Raw genomic sequence first — 18,302 nt, 5'->3', positions numbered from 1 at the left:
ATGATTGTAATTAGCAGTTTGTCTTTAGGGTTTTTTTCCTACTAGGTAAATATTATTTTAAATTACACTACTATGGCTTCATTTATATTAGTGGATGTAATTTTATTTCACAAGCAGGTATTTTATCCTACTCTTAATCACATTTTTACAAGAATTAGTAATCTTACATAATAGTGTATAATCTTTGTATATAGGACTTTGTTAACATTGGTATTTGGGATCTTTGTTAAATATGATTTTAGGAATATGACATTAGGAAAATATGTTCTAGCAGACATTGGAAAAATTAAAGTTTAAGTTGTTTATATTTTTGTAACAGAGATTCTCATACTTAGTAGATATTCTGAATTAATCATTTGTAATTTAAATGTAGCTTAATGATAATTAAGCTGAAATTTACAGAGCCCTCATCTGTTTGGATTTCAGGTGCCAAGTGCCTTGATGGATGTTAATGTATTGATGGCAGTTCAGTTACTAATTGAACAGGTATCATTAGAGAAAAATATGCAGCTCCTGCAACAAATGTATCAGTATTTACTCTTTGACTTTCGTATTTGGAACCGTGGAGATTTTCCCTTCCGAATTGGTGAGAGAGCAGGCTGTTGTATCAAATTTTACAATTGTTTTAGAAATTTATAACTATTTGTGGGATTTTATTTTAGGCATATCATTTAAGAGTGAACTTTGTATTTTAGGTCATATACAGTATCTTTCCACCATCATCAAAGACAGCAGGAGAGTTTTCCGAAAGAAGTACGGTGTGCAGTTTCTCCTAGATACACTTAGGATTTATTATGGGTATGATGTCCTTGTTCCTTCTCAGTTCGATACTGTTTTCTGCCTGCCACTGGGTTGGAATTTCTAGATTATTTATTTTCCAGAAATTCTAATATCCTTTAACTTCAGAGAGACAGGAAAATGTGGAGGTTAAAATGATGAACAATGTATCACATATATTGGGTTTGAATCTTATGTTTCATCAACTGGCTGTAGGTAACTTACTCAAATTTCTCTGCTTAAGTTGTGTCTGTGACAAGGAGATAATAAACCTGTGACACCCTATGGTTGTTTTGAGGATTAAACTAAAGAATTAAGAATGTGTAAAGCACTTACAACTGTGTCTTCTCCTTAGTATTGTTTAAATATATATAAACTATTTAGGGGCCCCTGAGTGGCTCAGTCGGTTGAGCGTCTGACTTGATTTTGGCTCAGGTCATGATCCCAGGGTCATAGGATCGCTCCCCGCATGAGGCTCCATTGAGTGTGGAGCCTGCTTGAGATTCTCTCTCTCTCCCTCTCCCCTGCTCATGTGTGCTCTATCTCTAAAATATAAATAAGTAAGTAAGTAAATAAATAAAAGAAGCTGTTTTAACTATTTTTATCTTTGTCATTGCAACTCCTAGCTTTAAAAGGTTTTCCTTAAAAAGAAAAAACAGATACCATGAAACATGGACACATCTTTTTTTATACTATGAATTCTTGTGTATAAAAAAGCACTAAACTATAAAAATTTTAAATTTCAATTCTCGCATTTTACTTTCTTTTCCAGGAGTGATTGTAAATACAGTGAGCTGTCTGTAGATGACATTCGAACAATAAGGACTTCTTTGTATGGACTAATTAAATATTTTCTGTGCAAAGGTGGAACTCATGAAGAGATACAAAGTATTATGGGTTACATAGCTGCTATCAATGAAGAAGAACAGGTATCATGCTCCAGATAACTTTTTTCCCCCACACTTAAGTTGCTACATCATCTTCTTTTAAAATTACATATATATTAAACATACGTTTAGGGGCACCTGGGTGGCTCAGTCGGTTAAGCGTCTGACTTCAGCTCAGGTCATGATCTCACACTCTGTGAGTTTGAGCCCCATGTCAGGCTCTGTGCTGACAGCTCAGAGCCTGGAGCCTGCTTTGGATTCTGTGTCTCCTTCTCTCTGCCCCTCCCCTGCTCATGCTCTGTCTCTCTCTGTTCAAAAATAAATAAAAACATTAAAAAAAATATTTGTAAACATACTTTAAGAGTAAAATGTTTATTAGATATAATACAATATTATGCAGTTGAAGAAGTAAATTTTATCTCCTAACTATAAGTTTAATAAAGTAGTTGGTAATGTAATAAAATATTTTAAGTAGCTAGAAAGTAGTATCTGGAAGTAGTTGCTTTGGCACTTCTGAAGACTATTTTTATAGGCCACATAATATACATTTACCTGTTATCAAAGATACTGGACAGATTTCTAACATGAATTTAACATAGGTTTATAAAAATCTTGCATAAAGAGTAAATTATATTTCTATTTTTAGGTACTTTTATATATACATTATTCATTTCATTTATACCTCAGAACTACTCTGTAAGACAGTGGTTCTCAGTGTATGGTTCCTGACCATAATTACCTGGGAACTTGTTAGAAATGCAAAACTGCTGAACCAAGTCTTCCAGGTGATTGTGGCGCATGGTAAAATTTGCAAACCACCGATATAAAATATACAGACAAGGGAGCGCCTGGGTGGCTCAGTTGGTTAAGCATCCAACTTTGGCTCAGGTCATGATCTCACAGTCTGTGAGTTCAAGCTCTGTGTCAGGCTCTGTGTCAGGCTCTGTGTTAGGCTCTGTGTTGACAGCTTGGAGCCCTGGAGCCTGTTTTGGATTCTGTGTCTCCGCCTCCCTCTCTCTCTCTCTCTCTCTCTCTCTCTCTCTCTCTCTCTCTCTCCCCCCCCCCCCCTCCTGCTTGTGCTCTGTCTCGTTCTCAAAAATAAATTTAAAAAACATTAAAAAAAATTTTTTAAATGTACGGACCAGGAAGTAACCTTCCCATTTGCACATTTGGAAGTATATATTCAGAAAGATTAGGTGACTTAAAAAGTCATACAGCTGACAAACCTAGGAATAGAACCCAAGTATATTTACTGCTATTTCTGTGCTCTTTCTCAACACCAAACGTGAGCAGCCTTAATTTATATCGACTCAAATATTTTGTGCTTTTCAATGAAGTATTCTTTGTGTACTCAGTGCTTACAGGACTTCGTCATTAATATTATATAGATGAGTTAACTTATGCTGTTTCTCTGTAAGATTAGACTACTTCAGAAGCTTGTTTTTATTTAGAGTAATGATAGCTACCTTATTTCATAATAGCTGTATTGCCACCTGCTGTGATTCATTGCCAATGGTGTTTTCTTGGTCAATTTAGTCAAAGAGTTATTTACTGAAAGCTTACTTACACAGAATCATAGTAAGATATTATAGGTATATAATAATGAGTTATATCATTCTTTTAGCCTAATGGAGGCAAGGGTAGGTAAGAGAGCTTTATAAATAATCTTGAAACAAACAAAAAAAGAATATAATAATATTTGTAAGAGAGATACAAAGTCCTATGAGGTTTGCGTATTACATGTTGAGGAGACCAGGAAAGGCTTTATGGAAGACATGGCTTTTCATGTGGTTATAGCACTATAGGTATATTCAGCAGGTGAATATGTGGGTTGAGAGGATTACACAAAAGGAAACAAGCCAAAAGCATAATGGAGGTAGGAGGCAGGGCTATTTCATAAGACATCAGATAGTCCAGTTAAGCTACAACATTAGGGTATATATGATTTAGATAAATAACTGTGGTTTATGACTGTATTTGTGCTTCCATGTATGAATGTGGTTGTTTGTTTTGTGTTGTTTAATTTTAAAAGCTCTTTGGAATTTTGGATATGCTCTTCAGTCTCCTGCGTACCAGCCCAACTAGAGGTCAGCTTTTCTTACTGCTGTTTGAACCAGGAAATGCTGACATACTTTATGCCTTGCTCTTAAATCAGAAGTACTCTGACAGACTAAGAGAAATCATTTTTAAGGTATAAACATTTCTTAAACATCTTTATATTTGGGGATATTTGTGAGTATATGAATTGTAAATATTCATTTTATGAATGTAAATTCTTTTTTCATACCTACTTCTATCTAATTTTAAACTGTTCAGTTTGTTTTGATACATATTTTTTGTGTTTTTATTGTTTGAATATTTAAAAACTGTATGGATATCTGATCAATTCTTTCAGTGGAAAATCCACTTGGTTATATCATTCTCTGTATAAAACTTATCATCTCCGTTTTTTGCCTTCTATAAAAAAAATTTTTTCAGCATAATTGACACAGTATTATAATAGTTTTAAGCATACAATGTAGTGATTCTACATGTTTATACATTATGCTTTGCTCACCTCAAGTCTAGCTGCCATTTGTCAGTATATAACGTATTACAATGCCATTGGCTATATTCCCTGTGCTGTACCTTTTATTCCTGTGAGCTAACTGGAAGCCTATACCTCCCACTCCCTTTCACTCGTTTTGTTCTGTCTCTTGACTTACCATGGGTCTTCATGGCAGGTCACACATTTTAGCAGTTAATAGTAATAACTGACTTTATGTAGCACCACTATTTGTCAGGCAGTAATATATTCTTCATATATTAGCTATCTTAGTCCTTGCAAAAACCTTATGAAGTGAATATTATTATTCCCATTTTACAGATAAAGAAACTGAGGCCAGAGAGGTTGGTAACTTGTCAGAGGATATTGAATATTTTGTTAAGCTATCCAAAGTAGTCAGTTTGAGCTTCGGTTGAAGCTACCCACTTAACCTTTTTTGTTAAAAAACAGAGGAATTGGTCCTATTTCTACTTTTCATGATTTATTCTACTCATTATGCCTAATTGCTTGTGGCAGTTGTTTCCTCTTATATCATTAGTGTTATGTTATAAAGTCTACTTATGGGGTCAAGTTTGGATTGACTGTGTTTGGAATCCTGAAACTTTGGAAAACAAGGGTGTAATAAAAATGATCTGGCATAGGCTCTTTTGAGTATCAATTATGGTGCCCCCCATGGCTGCTCTTCAAAGCATCTGCCCAAATAAGCTTTCCTTTATGGAGATTAAATGTTATTTCTCCAAAAATGACCTTATATGGGTTGTTCATGATACTCTGCCAAAATTACCCTGTACCTAGGGTTTCAATGTCTCACTTTTAAATGTTGATCTCACTGCAAGAGGTATGGGATTATTAATTCATTCTCCCATTTTAGTATATGGTTGTTTTCCTTTACAAAATGTTTCCTTGTTCTCGAAAATTATTTTGATAACTGTTACATAAGTGTTATACAAATTATGAGATTGATCTAGAAGTATCTTTTTCTTCTTTCATAGCATATCTTTGTTCTTCTTGGAGACTGTAGGGTTTGTTTCCATCTAAGCCTTAGCCATTAAAAAGGACATTTTAAATTATTTTAAATAGTGACAGACTGTCCTTAGTTCTCTGTGTTGAGAAAAATATATTACTGTTGTAACCAGGTTATGGAACAAATGTTGAAATGCACGAATGTTTATGAACGAAGTAAACAGCGCATTCGGCTCAGAGAAGTTGGCTATTCAGGATTGGGACTTCTTCTTAATGAAGCACCCGTTAATGCCAATCTCATTAAAAGCCTCACCAATCAAATTATAAATACAGGTATGACTAAGGCTGATAATACTGATATATTTAAGAAATGTTCTTCATAGTAGCATAATTGTATTTGATAGTCTCAGTTTTTTTCCTGAAGGTTTTTTTTCCCTTCCTTCCTCAGGTTACTTTTTAAATTACCTGTTATTTGATTCAGCAGGGCTTTATTAGGTACTATTTTTTATCTATCTTTTTTGTTATTATCTCCCCAGGGCATAGCATAGTGCCATAGGCCTTCAGTAGAAGTTTATTGATTGATTAGTAAATAATTGAGTTCTCTATAAGGAAAAGATGCTAGAGAAAATACATACAAAACATTTTATCTTTTTTTTTAGGGAGCGTAAATCCTTAATTTCAGATATTCTTTTTTGCTTCTCATTTTTTTTAATAAAATTTTTTAGTACTTACGACAAACTATAGTGTTTATGTCAGATGCTGGGGGTTTAAAAGGCATAAGATAAGGTTCTTCGCTTTGATTCGTTTACCTTCTCATTGATAAGAAAGTACATAAGATATAAGATATGTACATAAAAAGATAAATAATGTATATTATAACAGTATGGATAGTATTTTCAGGCAATAAAAGAAAAGAACAGTTAGGGCTTACTCAGGAGAATGTCAAATATTCTAAATCTATTTTCTTTGTAAGATTTAAACATATGTATAATCCTTATTTTAAATGAGAGTTATTTCAGCATTATGTAACTGTTACCCCCAGTTCATTCTTTGAGAGAGAACTTCAAAAAGAATGCAGCTGGAGGCATCATGGTTCTTGATTTCAAACTGTTAGAGTAATCGAAACATACATACACCATTGGAACAGAATTGAGAGCCCAGAAATAAAACAATGTATATCTGGTCAACTAATATTTGACAGGAGATCCAAGAATACTCAGTGGAGGAAAAATAGTCTATTCAATGAACGGTGTTGGGAAACTGGATATTCATATGCAAAGGAATAAAAATGGACCCCTATCTCACACTACTCACAAAAATTAACTTGAAATGGATTAAAGATTTAAATGTAAACCCTGAACCATATAACTCTTAGAAGAAAACATAAGGAAAAGCTCCTTGACATTTGTCTGGGCAATGACTTTTTGGATATGACCCCAAAAGCACTAGCAACAAAAGCAAAATAAATGAGGCAACATCAAACTAAAAAGCTTCTGCACAGTGAGAAAAACCACCAACAAAATGAAAAGGCAGTCTACAGGGTGGGAGAAAATACTTGTGAATCAAATATCTGAGAGGAGGTTAATATGTAAAATACGTAAGGAAATCATATAATATAATAGCAAAAAAAAATTCCAGTTAAAAATGAGCAAAAGGGGGTGCCTGGGTGGCTCACTCGGTTGAACATCTGACTCAGTTTCTGCTCAGGTCACACTCTCATGGTTTGTGGGATCCAACCCCACGCTGGGCTCTGCATTGACAGCTCAGAGTCTACTTGGGAGTCTTTCTCCCTCCCTTTCTGTCTTTCCCTCACTTGCGTGCACATGCACATGTGCACGCTCTCTCAAAAAATAAAAAAATGTTAAAAAAATGAGCAAAGGACCTGATGAGACTTATTTTAAGTTTTATTTATTTATTTTGAGAGAGAGAGAGCACAAGCAGGGAGGGGCAGAGAGACAGGGAGAGAGAATCCCAAGCAGGATCCACGGCAACAGCGCAGAGCCTGAGGGGGGCTCGATCCCACGAACTGTGAGATCATGACTGAGCCACCCAGCTGCCCCCTGAATAGACAGTTTTTGCATAGAAGACATACAAGTAGCCAGCAGGTAGATGACAAGGTGCTCCACATCTTTAATCATAAGGGAAATGTAAATCAGAACCAGAAGGAGATAGCAGGTCTTACATATTAAGATGGCTATTATCAAAAAGACAAAAGATAACAAGTGCTGGTGAAGTTATGGAGAAAGGGAAACCCTTGTCCATTGATGCTGGGAATGCAAATTAGTGCAGCCATTATAGAAAACAGTATGGAGGTTCCTCCAAACATTAAAAATAGAACTATCATATGATCTAGCAATCCATCTTCTGGGTATATATCCAAAGAAAATGAAATCACTATCTCAAAGAATTATCTGCATGTTCATTGTAGCATCGTTTATAATGGCTAAGACATGGAAATAGCCTAAGCGTCTGCTGATGGATGAGTGGATAAAGAATGTGTTATGTGTGTGTGTATATGTATATATAAAAGAATATTATTCAGCCACAACAAAGAAGGAAATCCTGCCATTTGTAACACATTAACCTGCAAGACATTATTATGTTAAGTGAAATTAAGTCAGAGAAGGACAAATACTGTACGGTCTCACGTATGTTGAGAAATTCAAAAAAACCAAACTCCTAGAAACAGAGAACAGATTGCTAGTTGCTGGGGTGGGGTGGGAGGTGGGGCAAATGAATGAGGTGGTCAAAGGGTACATGCTTCCAGTTATAAGATGAATAAGTTCTGGGATCTGATGTGCAGCATGGTGACTATAGTTAACAGTGCTGTATTATGGACTTGAAAGCTGCTAAGAGCAGATCTTAAAAGTTAACCACCATGATAGGAAAATGGTAACTATGTGAGGTGATGGATGTTAATTAACCTTATTGTGGTAATTATTTTACAATATATACGAATATCAGATCATCATGTTTTACACCTTAAATTTATGCAGTTTTATGTCAGTTGTATCTTAGCAAAGCTAGAAAAAACCAAAGGCTGTCTATTGTTGACAGCAAGAAAAATAAAATAAAAATGAAAACAATTATTTCATTAACCATCACTCATAGTTCTTTGGCTATCTCTGGAATTCAATTTTAACTTTTTGTTTTTTCCCCACCGTAGATCCTGCTATTAATTTCAAAGATCTGTTGTCCATGGTATATATATCTCACAGGACACATATAAATGTCAGGGTGGTTATCTGCAGAAAGGTTAGTGAACTTTTAAAATATACTTTAAAGGGGTGCCTGGGTGGCTCAGTTGGTTAAGCGTCTGACTTCATCTCAGGTTATGATCTCGTGGTTCATGAGTTTAAGCCCCATGTCGGGCTCTGTGCTGACAGCTTGGAGCCTGGAGCCTGCTTCAGTTTCTTTCTCCCTCTCTCTCTGCCTCTCCCCCACTCGCACTCTCTCTCTCTCTCAAAAGTAAACGTTAAAAAAATTAAAATACACTTTAGAAGTAACAATATTGTCATACTGTGAATAGCTTTTATATTGAGTATTTTATACCAGGTATAAGTTTTAATATCTGTTGTTTTATAAATGGCACGATTTTTAAATAGTTTACTTTTTTGAGGTGAATTAACTTCATGTAACCACAAAAATGTGTTCTTCTTAGCCTCATGTAGTCACCTGGAAATATGCCCTTGCCCCAGTAAAAGATTTATTACAAGAGAATAGTTTGTCAAGAACTTTCAAAGATAAAAACCATTTCTAATTCATATACCATATTTTAGAGTTAATCTTTTGAACTTCGTGGAAAAGCAAGAGTGACTTGCTTTCAAGGTACTCCTTTAACTTTTAACTAAGTCAAGAACTAGTTATCCTGTGTGCTTCTTCCTAATTATAACCTTCTGTCTTCCCTGCTGTTAACCTCTGACCACTATTTAATTTATTTTCTTGTTTTTCTTTTTAATTTTACTCCTTAGTTATGTTACAGTATTTTTCCATTATAAGTCTGTATATGTATCTTTCTCTTTACTGGCCTCATAGAGTTTTTCATTCTATGACTATTGTATGAAGTATTACCTGGTTCCCTGTACATGGACATTTAGATTGTCTCCTACATTTATATGTTAATAAACTTCCGTTAAGAACACTTTTTTACATATACTTTTACCTGTTTTTGGTAATGTATCTGTAGGACCTAATCCATGAAATGGAATTGCTGTCTCAGAAGGTACTCACATTTTGCATTTTGATGGATTTTACCATATTGTCCTTGAAGCAGGCTATATAGATTGATCCTTTCCTTTCAGTTTGAAAACAACTTTTGGTGCAGCCTAGTTTTTATCCATTACATGTATATAAAATGAACATAAAATAAGTAATTTTATGGATATTTTAAGTTTTTTTTTTTTTAATTTTTTTTTTAACGTTTATTTATTTTTTTGAGACAGAGAGAGACAGAGCATGAACAGGGGAGGGTCAGAGAGAGGGAAACACAGAATCTGAAACAGGCTCCAGGCTCTGAGCTGTCAGCACAGAACCCGACGCGGGGCTCGAACTCACGGACCGCGAGATCATGACCTGAGCCGAAGTCGGCCGCTTAACCGACTGAGCCACTCAGGCGCCCCTTAAGTTTATTTTTGAGAGAGACAGTGAAGGAGGAGGGGCAGAGAGAGAGAGGGAGAGAGAGAATCCCAAGTAGGCTCCATACTTTTAGTGCAGAGCCTGATGGGGGGCTCAAACCCACAAACTGTGAGGTCGTGACCTGACCTGAAATCAAGAGTTGGACACTTAACCAACTGAGCCACTCAGGCGCCCCTTATGGAAATTTTAAAATTATGAAATCACGAAAATTTCTTTGCTGTGGGGAAAAAATGGTATTTTCTATCACTAGAATAGTGGTAGCTCACCTATCACAACGAAGGAAAGGAAAACATCACATCATTGTGACTCATTGTGACTAATTGCTTTCTATATCAGCATCAGCATGCATTAGAGCCATTGATATTAAAGTCCCTATCAATATTATTCATCTCCTATGAAACTTGTCAGAGATAAAAGAGATTTTCTAAATACTGGGAGCAAAATTTCTTTTCATCTACATAGAAGTTTATTGTCTTTGTGATAAAAATGTCTTAAGGGTCTTAACTGAATACCTGACAGTGTTTGAGAACCTGTTTTAATCCAAAAATGGGAAATGAGTTGGATAGTAGAGATTATACTCATTGACATTTCTGTGTGTATTCTTTAATTTCAGTTTCTTTTTCCAGCTAAATAGCAGTATCCATTTTATTGGAGTTAGTGTTTTCAAATTAAAATATAGTTTCTTTGGTGCCTGGGTGGCTCAGTTGGTTGAGTGTCTGACTCTTGATTTCGGCTCATGTCATGATCCCAGAGTTGTGGAATCAAGCCCCATTTTGGACTCCATGCTAAGTGTGGAGCCTGCTTAAGATTCTCTCTCTCTCTTTTTCTCTCTCTCTTTCTCCTTCCCTCCCTCCCTCCCTCTCTCCCTCCCTCTCTCTCCTTTCCTCCCTCTTCCTTTCCCCCCTGCTTGCGTTCTCTCTCTTTCAAATAAATAAAGAAATAAAATACAGTTTTTATTTTGTTATTCAAGATAGAATTAATGGAAAAAAAAAAGTGTTTTTGCAAAAGTAGCCATTTACTATGCCCATAAAAATGAGATGGGGAAACGTTCTTGGGATATCTAGGTTCTATTAAAGTATTTGTGTGTCATATTTACTCTGCTAACCTTAGGGCCAGAACAGGGCCTGGTACATAGTAGATATTCAGTATTTGCTAAAGAAATGCAGTAGGCTCATGGAAGGTATTTAGTTGAGAGGATATAACTTTATTACATTTTATATGTATCTTCATTCTATGTATATTTTCTCTCTTACCAAATTAAATTAATAACATGAGTGTTGACATGTGGAGGATCATTTTATTTTTTTTCTTTATCTTTCAGCAAATATTTAAGTACTCTGTACAATGAGTAATATGCAGATTAGTTAAAAACACAGTGTGTGCCCTCCAGATAATTTGTAATCCAGTTAAGAACATAATCTTTTGAAAGTGTATCTTCCCACAGTTTCTCATTAAATTACTTTGTCATTAAAATAACTGGGAAGAAACTGGTTTTGATGTGAAGTACTGTGTACTTTTTGACGAGTTTTGTATTCTTAATCTCTTCACAGATTTTACAGATTTTGCAGTCCCAGCCAGATGCAGCACATCAAATATCTCAACAAGTGGGTTGGCAAGACACTTTGGTTAGGCTCTTTTTAAAAACAAATTTTGAAAATGGAAATACTCTTCATAAGCACAGTAGAGCTCTTTCAATGAAAGACAATGATAAAAATGTGGTAGGTGAAGAAGATCTTAAGAGGAACTTCGATGAAAAGACTGATGAGGAAAAAATCAACTCTTTTGGCTCAGCTAATGTGTCTTCCGATCAGTGGAGTTTAGAGGATAGACACTCTCTAGACTCAAACACACCATTATTTCAAGAAGATAGTTCTGTGGGAGAATTAACTTTCAAATCAGAGAATCAAGAAGAATTCTGGAATAATAATCCTTCACATTTGAGTTTAGATTTCAGTGGAATAGACTCATGTGAACTGAGCGACAGTGGAAGTCACATGCCAGACAGCTTGCCTAGTACACCATCCCCAATAGAATCTACTAAATCATTTTCTGTGCCATCTGACAAAGAGAGCAGCATCACAAATGATACGGGGTTTAGTGATGACTTGTCGTTACTTGAAAGCCAAGAGGTAAAATTCCTTATTTGTCCAAAAGCTGTTTTCATTTTCATGCATCTATGATATATTTCTAGTCCTTAGAATTGTGTGATTGTTAACAATTTCGTATTATACTCATGTTCTAAGTCTCAAGATCTAAGATTTTGGAAGCCTAGAAGTCACTAAATTGTGTCTTGAGAGCAAAACCGGTGTTGTATTCATCCTTGTATTGCTAGGGCCTACCTAGCAAAGTTCCTGGTTCATAAGACACATTAAAAATATGTTAAATAATTACAGTCACTATATAGGATGGTTCTTTTAATGTGCTTTTAATACTTCCTCCTTCCAATAATTTAATATTACTTTATCTTTTTTTACAGAGATGTGAGGAGGAGCTTCTTCAATTACTGACAAATATTTTGAACTATGTAATGTGTAAGGGACTAGAAAAGTCAGACAATAATACTTGGATTGAACGAGGACAAGTGTTTTCAGCACTAACTAAACCAGGAATATCCAGTGAACTACTTCGACCATCAGATGAAATAAAATTAATGTAAGCACTCATTTGGTGATTTACCCTCTCCTTTTGGAGTGGTCTGGAGTCCAAGATAATATTATTTATTGAACATTTATTCAGGATTCAGTAGGTGTAGTGAGAGAAAAGGAGAAACTTTGTACTCAGCTCCTTTTCCTCTCTGTTGCCATTTTAGTGGAATCTAGAGAGAAGTCCAAAAGTAATTCCAATGTGAGGAGATTTAAAACTTTAGTTTGGGTTTAAGGGATTACATATTCCTTATTGTTTAAAATAGTTTTGATAATATCTAAGCACTCAGTGCATTGTGTTCTACAGTCTCCAAATTTGAGGATTTCCATGCTAAAGGAAGCAAATAGTGTTTTCATAGATATTACTTCTCTAAAGCATTTAGAGTTCTCTGCAGGGCTAGACCCTCTGCAAGACATAATAAGCCGTTTCTTGCCTTCCCAATTTAGAGCTTTAAAGAAACTTTTAGTTATCTTATAGAAACTGGAATTTGAAATATTTTAATAGCTTTTTTATAGTCAAGTAGAACAGATAACTTTTACTTTGCCTTTGTATTATACTTATTGAGGGTAGATACTTCAGAGATTAAAAAGTTGCTTCATTGTTATTAGATACTATCTACAATGTCCTTGGATCCCTGCCTGTGATAGTGTATCTTTAGGAATACAGTCATATTAACAAATAATTGACTTTTTTCATGTTTTACTATTTTTCTAAGCTGAAAATGGTTTTAAGAGGATTTGTTTTGCACTTAGTTTGCTACAGAAGATGTTAGAATGGGCAGTCATGGAAAACAGAGAATCAAACACAAATCCAGTAACTGCTGAAAATGCCTTGCGGCTCATCCTGATCATACAGGACTTTCTGCAGTCAGAGGGGCTTGTTAATTCAAACATGTGGACTGAAAAGGTACAGAGATAAATAACACTTTGAAATTACTTTCTGTAGTCAAGCACTTTATTCAAGGAAAAAAACTTTTGTACCCCCTTTTTGGAGCATTAAAATTTAATTGGATTTAACAAACATGGATAAACAGTTAACCAATTTCATTAGCTATTACTAAGATAATTCTCTTGGCTTTTTCCATTTGTACATTAAACTAGTTTTGAAAACACTTATAATGTGTATTACTGTTGGGGAGAACTCATCAGTTGATTTTAAGACGGAATGTTTTTATTTCTCAATTTTTCTCTTGTGATAGCTTTTAGAGGATCTGATGCTGCTCTTCGATGGTCTGTCAGTTTGGTATTCTGAAAGTTCAGTATTGGCACAACTTTCTCAAGTTCAAATCCAGTTACTTCTAGAATTCATTGGAATGGGTAATGTGCAGGTTTGTCAATTCATTTGCATTATTTTTTGTACTTTGTATGCAGCATAGGAATTATTTGTGTAATAACTAAATGATAATATTTAATATATTAATATTTAATAATTTAATATTAAATGGTAATAATTTTCAGCATTTTAATTTTTTTATTAGTTCCAACAGCATATATGTTTCAGTTTTGTTAATCAGAAAGAAGCTTCAGAGGCAGCTGATTGATGGTTTCTTCCTGATTCAGTATAATTTCAACGTTGCCTTTTAAAGGATTTATACATAGCTTATATTAGGAGGTATTATATCATCTGTAGTGTAGCTAGGAAGTACACAACCTGCTTAGACTATTTATACTTGTCACTCATACATATGAACTTTAGGGCTTATATTTTGAGGAAAATTGAGTTTTTTTTTTCTTTCAAATCTTTTTCTGTTACTTTACTAATCCACAGTTTTACACTATATCTCATTTTTTAATTAATCAAATGCTTACTGTGAATACCTACCAAGTTTGAGCATTGTGCTAGGTTTTCAAAACACAGATAAATAAAGTATGGACTCAAGGAATATTTATTATTTCTATCTTTAATTAAAAATTTTAGGGGCGCCTGGGTGGCGCAGTCGGTTAAGCGTCCGACTTCAGCCAGGTCACGATCTCGCGGTCCGTGAGTTCGAGCCCCGCGTCAGGCTCCGGGCTGATGGCTCGGAGCCTGGAGCCTGTTTCCGATTCTGTGTCTCCCTCTCTCTCTGCCCCTCCCCCGTTCATGCTCTGTCTCTCTCTGTCCCAAAAATAAATAAAAAACGTTGAAAAAAAAATTAAAAAAAAAAAAAAATTTTTAAAGGTTGGGGAATGTGCCTGGGTGGCTCAGTTGGTTAGGCATCCATCTCTTGGTTTTGGCTCAGGTCATGATCCTCTGTTAAGCTCTGCCCTCATGATTTTCTCTCCCCTTCTCTTTCTGCCCCTCCCCCATTCATTCTCTCTCTCTCTCTCTCTCTCTCTCTCTCTCTCTCTCTCTCCGTCTCTCTGTCTCTCTCTCTCAAAATAAATAAACTTAAGAAAAAACTCTTTTAAAAAATGTTACAGGTTGGAAAATTTGCACATGAATTTTAGTCTGTCAACTTTCGGTTTATATTGGAGAACTTGAGTTGAGTTAATCATGACATGTATCTCATAACTACTTACCTGGCCCTTTTAATTTCCTTTTGATTTTGGAATTTCAAGTACTTGGGGCAAAGGGGTAGGGTTGGGGATGGTTTCTAATATATATAAACTTACTGTAATGTTGATAACATGGAGAGGTTAAAATTCCATAAGGTTGCCATATTTTTAAAAGGCCATATTTTCAATAGATATTTTTTCCTAATTGTAAAAGTAAAACATGATCATTATGGAAAATACACAAAAACATAAAGAGAAGAAAATAAATCCATCATCCCATAGCCCAAGAAGAAATAACTGTCAATATTTCTCTATGCATATATCTTTTTCAGATGATTGAAAACATCATATATTTTGATAATTTTATTTTCTTTTTTTCTTACAATTATATTGAATTCCTTTCCCCATATTACTAACTTTTTAAACTTTGGGTTTTTTAGAGGGCTCCTGAGTGGTGGCTCAGTCAGTTGAGTGTTTGACTCTTGATTTCAGCTCAGGTAATGATCCCAGGGTCATGAGATCAAGCCCTGCATCAGGCTCTGCACTGAGTGTGGAGCCTGCTTGAGATTCATTCTCTCTCTCTCTCTCTCTCTCTCTCTCTCTCTCGTTCCTCCCTCCTCTCCCTCTCTCCTCCTCTCTCCCCTCCCCCAGTTGTGCGCTATTTTTATAAATAAAAATAAAATTAAAATCGCAAAAGAAATTTTTTAAAATAGTGGGTTTTTTTTCTTAATCATAAAAGTAACATATTCATTGTAGAAACATGGAAAACACAGAAAAGCTAAATAAATAAGATTTGCTTGCTGATACATGGATTGTGGAACCTTGAATTATGTATCCATTCAAATGTAATTTGAAAATATATGTATTTAAAAAAACAATCACACTCTTTGTCTAGTATTTCTAGTCTAAAAGTATATCCTAAAATAATAATGTAAAATACCAAACAGCCTTGATGGATGTTCATGGTGGTATTCTCGGGTTTTTTCTACCGAGAGATAGAATGAAAATAGTTTTTGGGGCCTTTTCATTAATATTAGCCTGATGGCTGTTAAAGCAATTGCAGCCAGCATGCCAGGTGGATATGAGAACTCTTGGTTTTGGGGTTGTTTTTTTCCCCCCACTTACAATTACTCTCAGTGTTTCTCTTTAATGAAATTTCCATAAATACCTATTTGTTTAATTTGTTCACCATTAAATATTTCAATGCCTATCCCATAGTAGGCCTCTATAAATACTTGTTAAATAAAGAGTACAGAACCTATGGATTGTTTACCAGTAGTTAGTAACCTAAAACATTTTTTACTGGCTAGTTGTTTAATTTTATTCTCTCAGGAATAAAAACACATTTCTCTGAGGTTATTGTACATGTTAAAGGCTGGGAAAGCAACTTCTTCCCTTATTGAGGTTATAATAAAGGTTCTTTGCCATTCTGACTACAAACTTGTTTTGTGTGGCTCATACTTACTAGTTAATTGCCTGTGTGTATGTATTAGAAGATGTCACATAAATGTCAACATTTCCTAGCTTGTCTCTAAAGTAAGACTAGGTGGTTGCTGATTTATTTAGATGCAGCATATGATCTCCATTTTGCTGGTTTCCTCTTCCCCCAGTTGTCTTACCTGAGCCAGTGATGAGAACATGAAATTACCTTGTGGGGCATCACCCATAGTAATTATATTAGAAAGGAGGAAATAGGGCATCAGTATTTTTTGTAGTTTCTCAAGTGACCCTCATGCAGTGCTCTTTATAATGGGGGTAGGGAGGATCATATGTATCTGTATGTGACATGTGTACGTATCCAAAATTAAGGCAGTGGTCAAGTAAATTATCTTGTATTCATTGAAATATCTTTATACTTCTAAATAAACATATGAACATTATTTAATACCATGATATTAAGTTAAAAGCAAAGCACTAGATGTTTAACTTTTTGTATAAACGGTATTTTACTTAAAAAGTTTTTTTAATGTTTATTCATTTTTTGAGAGACAGAGACAGAGCATGAGGAGGGGAGGGGCAGAGAGAGAGGGAGACACAGAATCCAAAGCAGGCGCCAGGGTCTGAGCTGTCAGCACAGAGCCCGATGTGGGGCACGAACCCGTGAACCGTGAGATCATGACCTGAGCCAAGTCAGACGCTTAACTGACTGAGCCACCCAGATACCTCAATATAAACAGTGTTTTAAAAAACACGTAGTAGGCGCGCCTGGGTGGCTCAGTCAGTTAAGCATCTGACTTTGGCTCAGGTCATGATCTCGCAGTTCATGGGTTCGTGCCCCGTGTCAGGCTCTGTGCTGACATCTCAGAGTCTGGCGCCTGCTTCAGATTCTCTGTCTCCCTCTCTCTCTGCCCCTCTCCTGCTTGCGCTCTGTCTCTCTCTGTCTCAAAAATAAACATTAAGAACAATTTTTTTTTTAAACACATAGCAAAAAAGCCCAGAATTATTAGTTCTGGTATTTCCTGGATGATGAAATTTTATGGCCTTTTTTCTTTTTTTTAATGTTTGTTTATTTTTGAGAGATAGTGCACGCTGGGGAGGGGCAGAGAGAGAGGGACAGAGGGTCTGAAGCGAACTCTGCACTGACAGCAGCGAGCCCGATGTGGGGCTTGAACTCATGAACCCAAAGATCATGACCCGAACCAAAGTCAGACACTCAGCTGACAGAGCCATCCAGGTGCCCCTATGGCCTTTTTTCTTATATTTGTTGGTCTCTATTAGAATTAAGCTGCTTTAGTCAGATTCAAAAACTAAAGTTAAAGATTTAGAAAGTCTGAGGAGAATGGAAAAGCTTCAGCAGTAGAACCTTAAGTTAAAAGTAGAAAAGTTAGGGTTGACTGGATGGCTCAGTTGAGTAAGCATCTGACTGCTGTTCAGGTCAAGATCTCAAGGTTGGTGGATTTGAGCCCTGCATCGGGCTCTGCGCTGACAGCTTGCAGCTTGAAGCCTGCTTCAGATTCTGTGTCTCCTCTCTGTCTCAAAAATAAATAGATAAACATTAAAAAAAAATTTAGTATAATTCCTCTGTCCTTGCACACTATTAGGAAGAGTGGAATAGACGTTTGGGTGATTAATTATCCACTATACCTTTTCTGTATATTCTGCTTTTATAATTGATTAAAAAAAACAAACAGGGACACCTGGGTGGCTCAGTCGATTAGGTGTCCAACTTCAGCTCAGGTCATGATCTCACAGTTCGTGGGTTCGAGCCCCGCGTCGGGCTCTGTGCTGGCAGCTCAGAGCCTGGAGCCTGTTTCAGATTCTGTGTCTCCCTCTCTCTCTGCCCCTCCCCTGTTCATGCTCTGTCTCTGTCTCAAAAATAAACAAACATTAAAAAAAAATTATTAAACAAACAAAACTTGAAGAGCCAAAGATCTTTTG

General features: G+C 35.7%; 1 protein-coding gene across 10 annotated transcripts in view; it reads left to right on the top strand.

Moving 5' to 3' along the window:
* The window catches only part of NBEAL1 (neurobeachin like 1), a 172,979-nt gene that overhangs the window by 82,494 nt on the left and 72,183 nt on the right, over positions 1-18,302 (top strand). For 9 of the 10 annotated variants that reach the window (XM_049615135.1, XM_049615133.1, XM_049615129.1 and 6 more), the window contains 10 exons: positions 427-586; positions 696-798; positions 1,550-1,706; positions 3,697-3,855; positions 5,346-5,505; positions 8,339-8,427; positions 11,358-11,936; positions 12,284-12,459; positions 13,203-13,356; positions 13,649-13,777. In XM_049615135.1, the coding sequence (XP_049471092.1) occupies positions 427-586; positions 696-798; positions 1,550-1,706; positions 3,697-3,855; positions 5,346-5,505; positions 8,339-8,427; positions 11,358-11,936; positions 12,284-12,459; positions 13,203-13,356; positions 13,649-13,777 (1,866 nt within the window). The remainder of the gene's footprint in view (positions 1-426; positions 587-695; positions 799-1,549; positions 1,707-3,696; positions 3,856-5,345; positions 5,506-8,338; positions 8,428-11,357; positions 11,937-12,283; positions 12,460-13,202; positions 13,357-13,648; positions 13,778-18,302) is intronic. The other variant, XM_049615136.1, reaches the window with a different exon arrangement.

Source organism: Panthera uncia, assembly GCF_023721935.1.
Source record: "Panthera uncia isolate 11264 chromosome C1 unlocalized genomic scaffold, Puncia_PCG_1.0 HiC_scaffold_3, whole genome shotgun sequence".
Taxonomy (NCBI): Eukaryota; Metazoa; Chordata; class Mammalia; order Carnivora; family Felidae; genus Panthera; species Panthera uncia.
The sequence above is the reverse complement of the archived record's forward strand: the minus strand, read 5'-3'. Positions and strand labels throughout refer to the sequence as shown.